Consider the following 12,943-nt stretch of genomic DNA (forward strand, 5'->3'; position numbering starts at 1 on the left):
ACTTGACTCAATCTTTTCATCCATACCTTAAAAATAGAAATTTCAGACATTTCGACCTTTTCTGTGGCACTCATACCCATAGAGTCTGAGCACCTCCCACACAGGAATGAATCTATCCACTCTGCTCCCTTGTAAAATGTTATTCTCCCCATTTTTCAGAGGAGGAAACTGAGGGACAGGGAGATGAAGCATCGCACAAAAAGCCTGGCATAGCCTGGAACAAATCTGTGAATCTACGATCTCCTGAGTCTCAGTGCCACCCTTTAACAAGAATCACCCTTCCTCCTTCCATTGTAAGATGTTCAGAGTTTTCAAACCAAAAGTATAAACACAATAAAAAGCTTAGAATATGTGTTCCTGTTGATAAAAAGTAAACAGTCCCAATCATACCTTGTACCAGTGTTCAGTTGAAATTCTCCTCTTGGATCCATACCCCGTGTGGAAGGAGTGCAGAGTGTATAATTGATGCCTGCCCCATGGAATGAAGGAGAGAATTTTACTCTTTCTTTCACAGACAGGGTAGCAATTTGGCTATCTTTTTAATTCATAGGCTACAAAAAATGCTGACTATAGCTGGATGGTAGCTGTCAAACAAATGACTGTTTTCCTTTTCCTTTATGTCTGAATAAACTGAACACATTCAAATGTTCTTGTCTAATTGATTATTTTTTCTCCCCTTTCAAAATAATTAAAAGAAAAAAATGCACATTTTTATTTAAAACAAAAAGAGCAAAGACTTAGTTTCCTTGCAGTTAAGCTTCCATGCAGTTCAAGACCAAATTTCAAAACTGGCTGTGTAATCCTGCATTATTTGTTGCACTTCTGTTGCATTTGCAAAACATGCATTTGCACGTATATGCAATTACCTTGTACGCCAACCAAATTCAAATTAGTGTGAATGCAGGCTTTTCAGGTACCTGATCCTGTAAGTCAGTGGCAAAACTAGGGTTGCAAATGCTCCAGGATTGCCCTGGAGTCTCCAGGAATTAAATATTAATCTTTAAAGATTATGGCATCTGATGAAACGTCCAGGAATACTTCCAACCAAAGTTGGCAACCCTAGGCAAAACTCCTCCGGGGAGCTGGATTGGACCCTTTGTGTCCACACACATTTTGTGGAAGCAGTATTTAAAATGTGTCCCTTAAAGATAAGAATTCTAGTTCAGTGTCTACTGTAATCAAGGTTCAGAGAGGATAGGAAGGCCTTTTAGGTCATTGGCGTCATCCCACAGAAGTCAGTGCAGAATAGCATATCCTGTTTTTTCTGATTTTTTTCAACATAGGACCCCCAAATAGGAGGCAGACATACATGGACACACACACACAGGGGGTAAGGAAGCACTCTCCTTTTAAAGCAGTTAAGTGTTTCTCCAGGAGCAGGACTGGAAACAAAGCTGGAACAAGAGCAGGGCCTGTGGGTCCCGTCACCACTATCCAGCAGGGGAGTGTTCCAAGTCATTCTGTGACGTTGGGCAGACTGAGCTACTGTTTCTCCTGTGAGGCTTTTATAGGTGCCCTGAGAGTCACCAGAGCAGCTCCTGGCTTGTGCATTGACTGGAGCCTAGTGAGGAATGACCAATCACTGCAAGTGGTTTAATCAGGCTCTAGTTCAGGGATGACTCACCACCTCACATTCCCACACCGGCGTTCCATTCTAAAGCTAGTGAATGAATCCGTCTTACAAAGGTCACAGTGTTTGCCCCCGAAACTGGATAGCTGCTCACCAGCCACGTCCGCAAGGAGACACGAAGGCGGAGTCATTATTATATTTCTTCCCATCAAGATTGTGCATGACCCTGCCTGCAACACTGACTGTCCTCTTCTGAGACTGGGCAACGTGTTGTGTCATGTTGCGAAAATTATTAGCAAAACTGGGTAGGGTTGTCATCTTCCACTGACTCGGGAAGCCTGTTCCATATATGGAAGCAACAGAGCTCGTCTTACTGGAGCTGGGAATAGTTCCTGTAAAAGTGCCGTTACAAGCAAAATGCATTGCTTCTTTCTCCTAAGAGAAACATCAGACTGTTCATTCAGTTTGTGTCAATACATGGGTAGGCGGCATACGTTCGCCCGAGTGTTGTTGGTTTGGGGCTTTCTCTGTGGATTTCCATAGCTTTGATGGGTTCAGCTCATAACTCTAACATTTCTTTTGAATGCTTTTTATTGTGAACATTTACTGTGACTGGTTTTTGTTAAGGTGACTTTAAGTCATTTTGAATGTGTTTAAATTGCTTGTCTCAGTTTGTTGTGCTCAGAGTAATTAGCATTAATTTTCGTAATCAAAAAAGGCAAACGATGTCTTAAAATTCCTTATTCACCTTAATGGGAAAAGAATGCCTGCTCTCAGCACAAAGGTTTTGAGAGTGCACTTTGAAGGCAAGTTACTGTTTCCTGTAAGAAGGAATTTTGAATGGATGGGCTGAAGCAAACTTACAAGGACACTGTCAGGTTTCTTGTTATATTGGGGGTCTAGGGTGGGTGAGTTGGTTCAGGGATCAGAGGGACCATTCACTGAGACCCCTAGTTTTCTCCACAAAAGCTGACCCTGTTCATGGATGCTGCCCCTTTCATATTGAATCAGCCAGAAGGATTCCCTCCAGAACAGCATGAGGAGACTGAGTACACAGCCCTTTCAAGTAGTTCCAGTCCCTGCTGTCTCTTCCAACTGGTCTGAGAACCCAAACTCTGATCCCGTGGGGAAGGGTAACTCCTTAACATAAGCGCGGCCATACTGGGTCAGTCCAAAGTTCCATCTCACCCAGTGTCCTGTCTTCCAACAGTGGCCAATGCCAGGTGCCCCAGAGGGAAAGAACAGAACAGGTAATCATCAAGTGATCCATCCCCTATCGCCCATTCCTAGCTTCTGGCAAACAGAGGCTAGGGACACCATCCCTGCCCATCCGGGCTAATAGCCACTGATGGACCTATCCTCCATGAATTTATCTAGTTCTTTTTTGAACCCTGTTATAGTCTTGGCCTTCACAACGTCCTCTGGCAAGGAGTTTCACAGGTTGACTATGCGTTGTGTGAAGAAATACTTCCTTTTGTTTGTTTTAAACCTGCTGCCTATTAATTTCATTTGGTGACCCCTAGTTCTCGTGTTATGAGAAGAAGTAAATAACACTTTTTTATTTACTTTCTCCACACCAGTCATGATTTTATAGACCTCTATCACATCCCCCCTTAGTTGTCTCTTTTCTAAGCTGAAAAGTCCCAGTCTTATTAATCTCTCCTCAGATGGAATCCATTCCATACCCCTAATCGTTTTTGTTGCCCTTTTCTGAACCTTTTCCAATTCCAATATATCGTTTTTTGAGATGGTGCGGCCAAAATATGCACGCAGAAGTCAAGTTGTGGGCATACCAGGGATTTAAATAGAGGCAGTATGATATTTTCTGTCTTATTATCTATCACTTTCGTAATGATTCCCAACATTCTGTTCGCTTTTTGCACTGCCATTACCATGCGAAGCTGACCCTGGTTTTTAATGTTTTGTTTTCAACTCTTTCTTGTCTCACAGATGCTTCACACTAGCATCACATTCCCTTCTGGTTTTGCCTTTTTTTTTTTTTAATTTGCCAAGCATTTGCATTAGCAGAGGGATGGGCAAGATTTTTTTTGTGTCTCCAAATTATGCGTGCCAAATCTTGAGCTAGTCAGCACTGCTAGGCTAAGCAGTGACTCTGTATCTTGTGCTGGTGGAATCCTGCTGGCCCGGCGGTGGGGGGCACTTCACTGCGTCTCTGGAAAGGCACTCTCACTTAGTGCTCCCTTCACCCTCTTTCCCCAGTCATGCGGCAGCTAACCATATAATGGAGGATTTTTTATCCCTCTCTATTACTTATGGTGCATTAACAGATCTGGGACTCCCTTATTTATATGATTATAATCAGTATCACTGATGGCATCTATAAGGTCAACACAGCTCAAGGATATGGTTTATTTGGTTAACCAGGCCTCTCTCTGCTAAATGACTGTCAATAGGGGATGGGCTTAAATACCATGAGAAGAGAGGCTATTTCTGGATCAAAAAAGGGACCCCTTCCCAGGAGCATTAAGTTGGATCATGGTAATTAGAGATGGGAAAGACTATTCCTTCATGAAGGGCCAGCACCAATTTAATGCAAGTCTTTCCACTGACTCCAGTGGGCCTGGGACCATGCCTCAATTGAAAGGGGCATAACCTCTCATCAGGAGAAGAATGGGATATTAATCAGAATAATGTTGCACATTCAGAAGCCTCCTATGAAAGCTTATTTGCAAAAAATGTCAAGTCCTGGTTTGCCAATCTGTGAGATCGGGAGAAGGTTTAGATAAGCATCTGAACTTGGGGTAGCTCATCCAATAACCAGGACCTTTTGGAGTCCAATCATTGCTACTGTCAAGGTGTCTATGCCATACAATGCAGTTTGGTCCTGTATTTAACTGTGATTGGTCTAAATTAATTACTGGCAAAACACGTTTCGAACCCACAGGACATTCAACATAGCATTTTATTTAACGTGGGTCGGAATTTGGACTGAAACCATTTGACAGTGTCCTAATTATAGCAGCACTGCTTAATGTCATTGAGGTACTATACTGCAGGGTACACACAGTAAATAAGTAAAATATCTCTATTATGAAATAGATTAAGTTGAAGACTTAACTCCATTTCAGATCTGTGTGATTGCCTCAGAGATAATGATTCCTTGGAATGCACCACACTGTCTCTAGTGGCCTTTGAGCAAGAATTAATTAGAGATTAGTATCTGGTAAAACCAGATACTACTTCGGTTAATTGAATCAGCTGGACAGTCCTGTTTGAATTTAGGAGTTGATATTCATCATTGCATGTGCCTTTTTGGAAGTAATGCTTTGGAATTTATCATCATGTGCTTTTCCATTTGAAAAATATACAGGATTATCTGAAATGAAATGTGTTGGAAACCACTGCATAATTCATGAATTGTTTGACAGCCTTTTTCATGCCAGTTCTGTTTGAGAAATTTTAATGTGGGAACATATTGTGTGTGTTTTTAAATACTAACCTAAAGCTGTCCTTCCCCTCCCTTTATTTTCCGCTCTCCCTTTTCCACAAGCTTCCATAGTGACTGTCATACAGCTTGTCAACAATGTAGTTGACACTATAGAAAATGAAGGTATTTAATTTTTTTCTTTATTATTCTGCAAACATTGCCTCCTGTATTCTTTGTTGAAACACTACAGCAGAACCTCACTAATCTACACTGACTGGCAAACCCACTACAGATGACAGCTTTACAAATTAGCAAGGTTACAAACAAACAAACAGCAGAATAAGATCTAGGACGATGCATCACAAAATCTACTTTGGTAATTGTGGGTGCCATCCAGGGTACAAAAAGGCACACAGGGCTTGATCCTGTGCCATTCAAGTCAATGGGAGTTATTCTGTTGACTTGATTGGGAGCAGGATTAAGTTCATGACGTAGCCAAACTGCTGTGGCTGTCGTAAGGTGGATGCTGGGGGACCATGCTTGGGGACTGTTTAATCCCTGACCACAGGGGAGCTAAGTTCTGCAGCTCTTTATGCCACAGGACCACATGGAGAGGAGGTGGGGGCTGAAGGTAGGTGTGGGCAAAGCCAAATGGTCCCAAATGCCACAATCCCAACACACAAGTTGTGCAGAAAGCTCTGGATGCTATTACAGAAACATGTCCTGGTTCTCAGTTAGAGTGAGGGTTCCATAGCCCCCCATTGGAGGCAGTGTTGCCTAGTGAATAAAGCACTGGACTGGGACTCAGGACAACTGGGTTCTGTTCCCACCTGGAACACTTAGCTTGCTGGGCAAGTCTCTTCACCTCACTGTGCCTCAGTTTCCCCTCCCTAAAGTGGGGATAATTATACTCTCCTTCTTTGTAAAACACTTTGAGATCTACTGGTGAGAAGTGCTATATAAGAGCTCGGTTTTATTATTTATTTGCTAAGCCCATCGAGTCTGGCTTGCTCAGGATTTCACCCTTATTTAGCAAGTATAGTTTAGTCCAGCCTTACAGAGTGCTGCTAGCCCAGGCTGAGTAATGTTTAAGGATGGGCAAATAAAATACTGATGTCATCATTATAATCACAATAAATGGTGAGCTAGTTGATTTTGTGCCCAGGCTAGTATATTTTCGTGGAAGTTTTCAAAGGTTCATTTAGTCGGAATTGTTTATTGGTACAGTACTTGAAAGTACTTGCTTATTTCCTGAGATCTAAGGATATACCCTTAGCAGTTGTCTAACATATACAATGTTACAAAACTAATACAATGAGGTAATCAATGTTAACTAATAAAATAGACTCCACCCCAAATTAAGAAAATAAGAAACAACGCCAATACCTCAGTGTCTCAAGACAAAAACTTGAAAAACAAATTGGCTGCACACCATGCCTTAAGGTCAGTGGACTCAAGAAAACATAGAAATAAATTTCAGAAGCCTCCACTGAAAATGTTGTGCCCACCTGCAAACTCCTGATGTGAGAAGTAGGTAGAGTTGGGTAAAAGCAATGGATTCTTAGGATGTGTCTACGCTGTGACGGTGTCGACAAAACGTTTGTCTTTCACGGGTACATAAAAAAGCCCCCCCATGAAAGACAAAAGTTTTGCCGACTCAAGTGGCAGTGTGAACGCGGCTTTGTTGACAGGAGCACGACAAAGCTAGCGCCGCTCGCGGGGCTGGAAGTATTTTGTCGGCAAAAGTGCCGACAAAGTACCAACAAAGAGTGTTTACACGTGCTGACTTTTAGCGATAAGGCTGTGTCGACACAGCCTTGTCGCTAAAAGCTGCGTGGCGTAGACAAGCCCTTAGTCACATGAAACCTCACAACAACATCTGCTGTCAAATCCCTGCTGGGAAGTCAGGGGCAGGGATCAGAAGGCACTATTTCATGTGGGAATTGTGGTTGGTGCAGGTCAGCAAATTAGTGAGGTTCTACTGGGTAGTGAAAAGATGCAGCTGCTAAGGTACCTGATGCACCTTGGGTACAGTATAATTGCACTGACGGAAGACAGCTGGGAGGAGAGCACAATACTGGTTACCAACAAAGAGTGTTGTCAGTGTAATCCAGAAGTCCCCAAATTGTGTGGCGCACCCCCCAAGGGGGGCACAGAGGAACATTCGGGGGGTGAGGCTGGGGCCCGGGCCAGCCCCCACGGGAGGGTGGGGAAGGAGTGCCACCCAGTTCTGCTCCTGGCCCCAGCGCTGGCCCCGGCTGCCAGCCCTCGCCCCTTGCTAAGGCTCCGTTTCCGGCTCCACCCCCTGCTGTGGCACCAGCCTTGGACTCCTTACCCCTGTACCTCTGTCCCTGTCCCCGTCCCCCCCTCCCAGAGCTGCAGCTCAGGGTGGGAGGCACAAGGTAAAAGTTTGGGGACCACTGGTGTGATCATTTGTTTTAGGCTCTTTTTGGACAATATTTGGATGGCTAAGGGTGGTTCAGACAGTGCTGCCAAACCTGCAGCCTCCAGGCAAGCATGTCCCCAGCCACCCCAGCATTATCAGAGACCAGTTGGAAGGCTAGCATGTTGTTTACTAACCATGCTATGTTACCATGTATACTGGACAAATGGCTTGGTGCTGAGTGAGAGCTCTGTGTGATGTTAATAAATTGAGCCACCAGGGAACTGGGATGGTTCCCCACGCCCCCACACACACTTTTATCTCGGCCCTGGCTGGGATACATAGATTAATAAATTTTAAGGCCATAAAATACCCTTATGATGATTTAATCTGACCACCTACAATAACAAAGTCCAGAGATTTTTGCTCAGTGATTCTTGCATTGAGACCAGTAACTAGTGATGGAATTATTAGAGCTTCTTTTTAAAAAAAAAATCACAGGTTACTCTCCTCACATTTAACGCAAAACCTTCATTCCTCTTCTCTTTCCTACCCCATATTGGAATCCCCCCCCCCCCCATCAGCTAGCATGGCAGAACAGTTTAGAGGTCAAGGGTATGGGATCGGGAAGCACGCAATGTTGGGTAGCTGATGACCCCATGGAATGGCTTTCTATTCTATTCATGTTTTTATACCATGCCCATCACCATGGTATCTGAACTTGAGTGGGCCCAGATTTGTTTGAACTGGTCCTGAGAATTGTAGATTCTTATTTTTCCATTTCAAAGTGAGCAAGAGAGAGAGAAATGTATTATACAGTTATAAACCTTACAGACTGTGGGTGGCCCTTTTATACTAAGAATTCCAGCTTTAATTTAATTCCATATTTGTTAAGGGAAGATAGATAATTAAGATGATGAAAGGAAAGGAATATGACTTACTGACACAAGTGACAGAATGTTTCCATGTTTGACTGGGCAAGGCTTACCTGATACGTTAAACTATGGCACAACTAAAAATGCTAATAAAACAACGTACAGCCAGCTGTATTTTAGACATATGCATGCTAAGAGTTGTATTTTCACTTGTAACTCTATGCTGGTAGCAAGCTTTGAATTACCAGCTTTTACTTTTCACTTTGTATCTAACAGTGTCTGTTATGGATCAAGGACAGAACTACAACAGAGGTGACTTTTCTGAGATGCTTTCTGCCTATTGGACTGTGTCAGGGTGGGGAAGGCATTGGTTTTTGTTTTCTCAGTATCAGTGTGCTTCATCTCTCTTCCCTCTTCTGGATTATATTATGTGCAAATTCTGCATGCATGGGAATTTTGCCATCCAGTGTTTACTTCAGGGGCCATCCATACTTTTCGACCTCTCAGCCGTTCACTTTGTGTGTCCTGCGTATTTTCTTTCCTGAAACAAAGTTGTTTGGGGGTGACAGACGTGCTATTTTGAGCATGCTGTATTTTTTTTAATGCCTCGTGAAAAATATTAATTCACAGATTTCTAGCATTTTGATTTTTTAGACTCATAATTTCTAATACACTTACTTGCATCCTTCAATGTGAAATGCTTTCAGATGGTTATGTTTTGTTTCTTTTAATCTTTGTGTTGGCATCGTGAATTAAAGTTGTTTTTCCCCCCTTTGGGGAGAGCATGGCTGACCAGTTTTAGCAGGCTGTGGAGCATGCTGATTATATTTGCATCTGTGGCTGAAATTTGCTGTGAATATTTTCTCTGTAGCAGGTGCATGCAATAGGTTTTGTTCTTATTAGTTACTGTCCATCCTAAAGAGTTTGTTCCCCTTTACAGCTTATCATTGGGACACCTCTGACTGGATGCCAAGCGCTCGTTTGTCTGATATTGAGGAAGTGCCCAATTATGAAACAGCAGATGGAGGCTCGGTGCATCATGGAAGTAACAGGGAGCTGGAAACTGATTACTACCTTGGTGGCTATGACATTGACAGCGACTATCCTCCTCCTCACGAAGAAGAGTTTTTAAGTCAGGACCAGTTACCACCACCTCTACCCGAGGATTACCCAGACCAATATGAAACCCTTCCACCATCACAGCCAGTCTCAATGGCTAGCACACTCAGCCCAGATTGCAGACGGCGGCCACAGTTTCACCCTAGCCAATACCTCCCTCCTCATCAGTTTCCCAATGAGATGGACGCTGCTGGATCTCAGACTGTGAATGAATTTAGTACTTTTGCTGTTGTCCCAGGCCAAAGCGTGGAAAACGTTAGTGCAGGTAAGATGCCCTTATCCTTACACAACTCTCTGGATGCCTCCTCATCTGACATCTCAGCTAGCTGCGGCTTTGACGACTCCGAAGTAGCCATGAGTGACTTTGAAAGTGTGGAGGAGCTCATCCTAGATAACATTCACATTCCATTTGTGGAGACCCAGCATCAGACACAAGTGTAAAGGAGACTTTTTTTTTTTTTGGTGGTCATTTGGTCCAATTAACAGTATAAATACTGAGAAGACATTTTGGTAAAGATATATCTATGTATATTGGGCAAGGCAGAAATCCAGTATAACCTATTAACTTGTTCAAAAATGATACTGTATGTGCAGACACAAAGAGACCAGTTATGTGAAGCAGTATGCCACAAAATTGTTACAGACAATCTGGAGAGTATGTACCATCTATTTATTCCCAAGAGTACACTCGCAGAGTTTCTGAGGGGGGAAACAATTTCACCTTTTAAGTTCCCTTTCTTCACCTCCTATTTTATTTGGTATTGTATTATTAAAAGTGTTACAATCTCTCCCTGCAGTATTAAGAAACGGGAGGATGATTCCAAGAGGCACTGTTGCATGAAATTTTAGGTCCGCTAAAGAATTTGATCATATGTAAAACAATTCCATTGGTTTTATTTAAAAAGTATTTCGAAGTCAACTTATCGACATGGATATCTGTTCATAAATAACTATTTATTTATGGTTTTGTTTATATATCACATCTAATTCTAGCTTGTGTGCATCAAATAAGACAAATATATACATTATATATTGTACACCAAACTAGACTAGGTTGGTTGCCATTATTCAAAGTTACTTTCAGATGTTCGTGTATACATTGAATGATGAGACTTTCCAAATATTGCGACATTTAACCCGTGCGAGTATGACTCACTAATGGCCAAATTCTGCCCTTAGATACACGTATGTAACTCCCAGTGATTTGTGTACACAATGTGAACGCGTATCTGAGAACAGAACTGAACCTGACCTACCACATTTTGCTGCTTTTATTTTGGGCTTCCTTGCAGCTTTTTAACAGCAGTCATAATGCTGTCATAGTCCGGTTAAATTAGTTTGTATTAATTTGCATACGCATTCTGCTATAATCTTAAATTGCTAGATCAACTACAGTTTCAAAAAGGCCTGCCCTTGAGTTTGTGGAACAAATCCTCTGCTGGTGTAGATTGGGGTAGTCAGTGGAGATATTTTTGTTTACATCAACATCAGCTGAGTACCTGGCCCTGTATTCCCTCAGAACGCTCAAATAGTATTCACAGGGTTAAAAGCACTTTTGTATACTTTTGTATAACTGTAAAATGCAAAAACAACACATCAGGTTAATTTTGGCATTTCACATTAATCATCCAGAGCAGGTTAAATGCAATATGGAAATCTTTTTTTTTCCACTCAACTTCAGTAAAAATATATATGTGCCCTTTACTCAATGCTGTGAAAATGTGTTTACTACAGTTACGAGTAATTCTACAGCTTTATATATCTCTGTAGCTGTATGTTGTACGTTGAATAGGAGGAAGTCTTCACTTTGCATTCATGTTTACTATCCACATCCTTCCCTGGCAGAACTCAGTCGTTCTGAAAGTTTGTTGAACAGATAGAAGTTATAGATGAATGGATGCTCCAACAGGTTTTTCATGCTGCTGCCTTATCCTGTTTCTTGGTCAAATAAGTTAACTGGATCGTTTTTGAGATTCTTGACTGAACTGAATTTTACCCATTCGGTTGTCATAAGTCAGTCTTATTTCTTATCATACTGCTGGTGATTATTCTCAAGTTTTCCCAAAAGAAAATAGGTTATTGAGAATGTTACTTAAATAGTTGTGTAGCTTGTGACACTTTTAATAAAACATGGTCTCTAAAATTTGCAATGTAAACCTGATATTTCAGTGCTTCCCTCCGGTATATCATATATCAGTAGAAGTTTGGTTTTACTTTGGATCATGCAACAATTCTTCATTAAAAAACAATCCAGTTACAGTATGTAGAGGTACATAAATAAATAAAGTGGAATTTAGGCAAGAGAATGTACTGCACCTACAAGTATTATGAAGTACTTGCCTGCATATAGTTCCTGTTCATTGAATTTATGACTGTCACTTGGTCTCCTCAAAGTGCTTCTGTAAGAGTGGTATGTTCTACGTGTGTTCATGGTACATTTTGATCCCCTTTCCCTCCCACTCTCCCACCATTTTAAAGGAAAAAATACAGATTTCAAGTATATCACGATTGCAAGGGAAATGAGGGATTTCCCTGCAACCCATGAAATAGTTTGGCTCGGGCCAAGGCACAGATTCAGTTCTGCAGCATGACCATGCCCTGCTCAGAAAGTTCACATTACAGAGAAGCGGTTGCAAGGAATAGATTAGTATTACTTCAAGGATAGGAATATTTGAGTTTAAACAAAATAAAAAAGCTGCACTTTTAGCTGTTGTGCAATAGTTTTAATGCTGATATGAATTTAATACTCTTTTAGCACATGGCTGTGATGTACATGGGGTTTGCTTCAAGTCAACTCTTCTGTACTACATTTTGAGCTATTATGCAATGAACTCTCTTTTTGCCCCCAACTAGTTATTAAATATTCTCACCATCTTCATCTGTAGAAAACATCTTTGGGTAATAGATCCCTGAGACACTGGTATCTAAGTTATTTTCCTTATAGGGACATATCAGAAGTGTCACAAAGGGAAACACAATTGGTAACATAGCAATTGCCATACCAGAAAATACCAATGGTTCTAACTAAGCTTGTTGCCTCAGTAATATCTTGTGGGCAGTGAGTTTCACTGGTAATATACACGTAGCTTCAGTATATACTTCCTTTTCTGTCTTTTAAATTTTGTTGCCATTTCATTTAATCAAGCGCCAATTTGTTAATGTGTTATGGGGAAGGGTATATGGGAGCACCTGATAAACCTTCTCCGTACCATTCATGATTTTATATACCTCAATATCGCCTCCTCTCCAAACTAAATAGGCCTCTTGTATTCAGTCTTTCCTCAGACAGAAACCCCTCAATGCCTGTCCCCACTTTTGTTGCCTTTCTGGTTCTCTTCTAGTTCTTTCCAATGACCAAACTTGAATGCAGATCTCAAGGTGAAAACCTTTCCAAGCATTACAGCGTGCAATAACATTCTCACATTATTTTCTGTCTCCTTGTTAATACAACTCAGCATCTTATTTGCCTTTTTAATTAATGGTGTGCTATGATTAACCCTGATTCTCTCACCTGGGAGGTGACAATATGAACCAAATGAGTGCATGAGTAGGTAGTTTACACTATTCCATCTGATGTATATTACTCTGTCGTATGATGGGTTTTTTGT

General features: G+C 41.6%; 1 protein-coding gene across 2 annotated transcripts in view; it reads left to right on the forward strand.

The window, feature by feature from the left end:
- The window catches only part of FAT3 (FAT atypical cadherin 3), a 436,391-nt gene extending 426,615 nt beyond the window's left edge, over positions 1-9,776 (forward strand). Inside the window, exons 25-27 of one of the 2 annotated variants that reach the window (XM_077805390.1) lie at positions 5,082-5,141; positions 8,493-8,528; positions 9,157-9,776. In XM_077805390.1, coding sequence (XP_077661516.1) covers positions 5,082-5,141; positions 8,493-8,528; positions 9,157-9,776 — 716 coding nt within the window. The remainder of the gene's footprint in view (positions 1-5,081; positions 5,142-8,492; positions 8,529-9,156) is intronic. The other variant, XM_077805398.1, reaches the window with a different exon arrangement.
- Positions 9,777-12,943: the final 3,167 nt, after the last annotated feature.

This window comes from Eretmochelys imbricata, chromosome 1, assembly GCF_965152235.1.
Source record: "Eretmochelys imbricata isolate rEreImb1 chromosome 1, rEreImb1.hap1, whole genome shotgun sequence".
NCBI lineage: Eukaryota > Metazoa > Chordata > Testudines > Cheloniidae > Eretmochelys > Eretmochelys imbricata.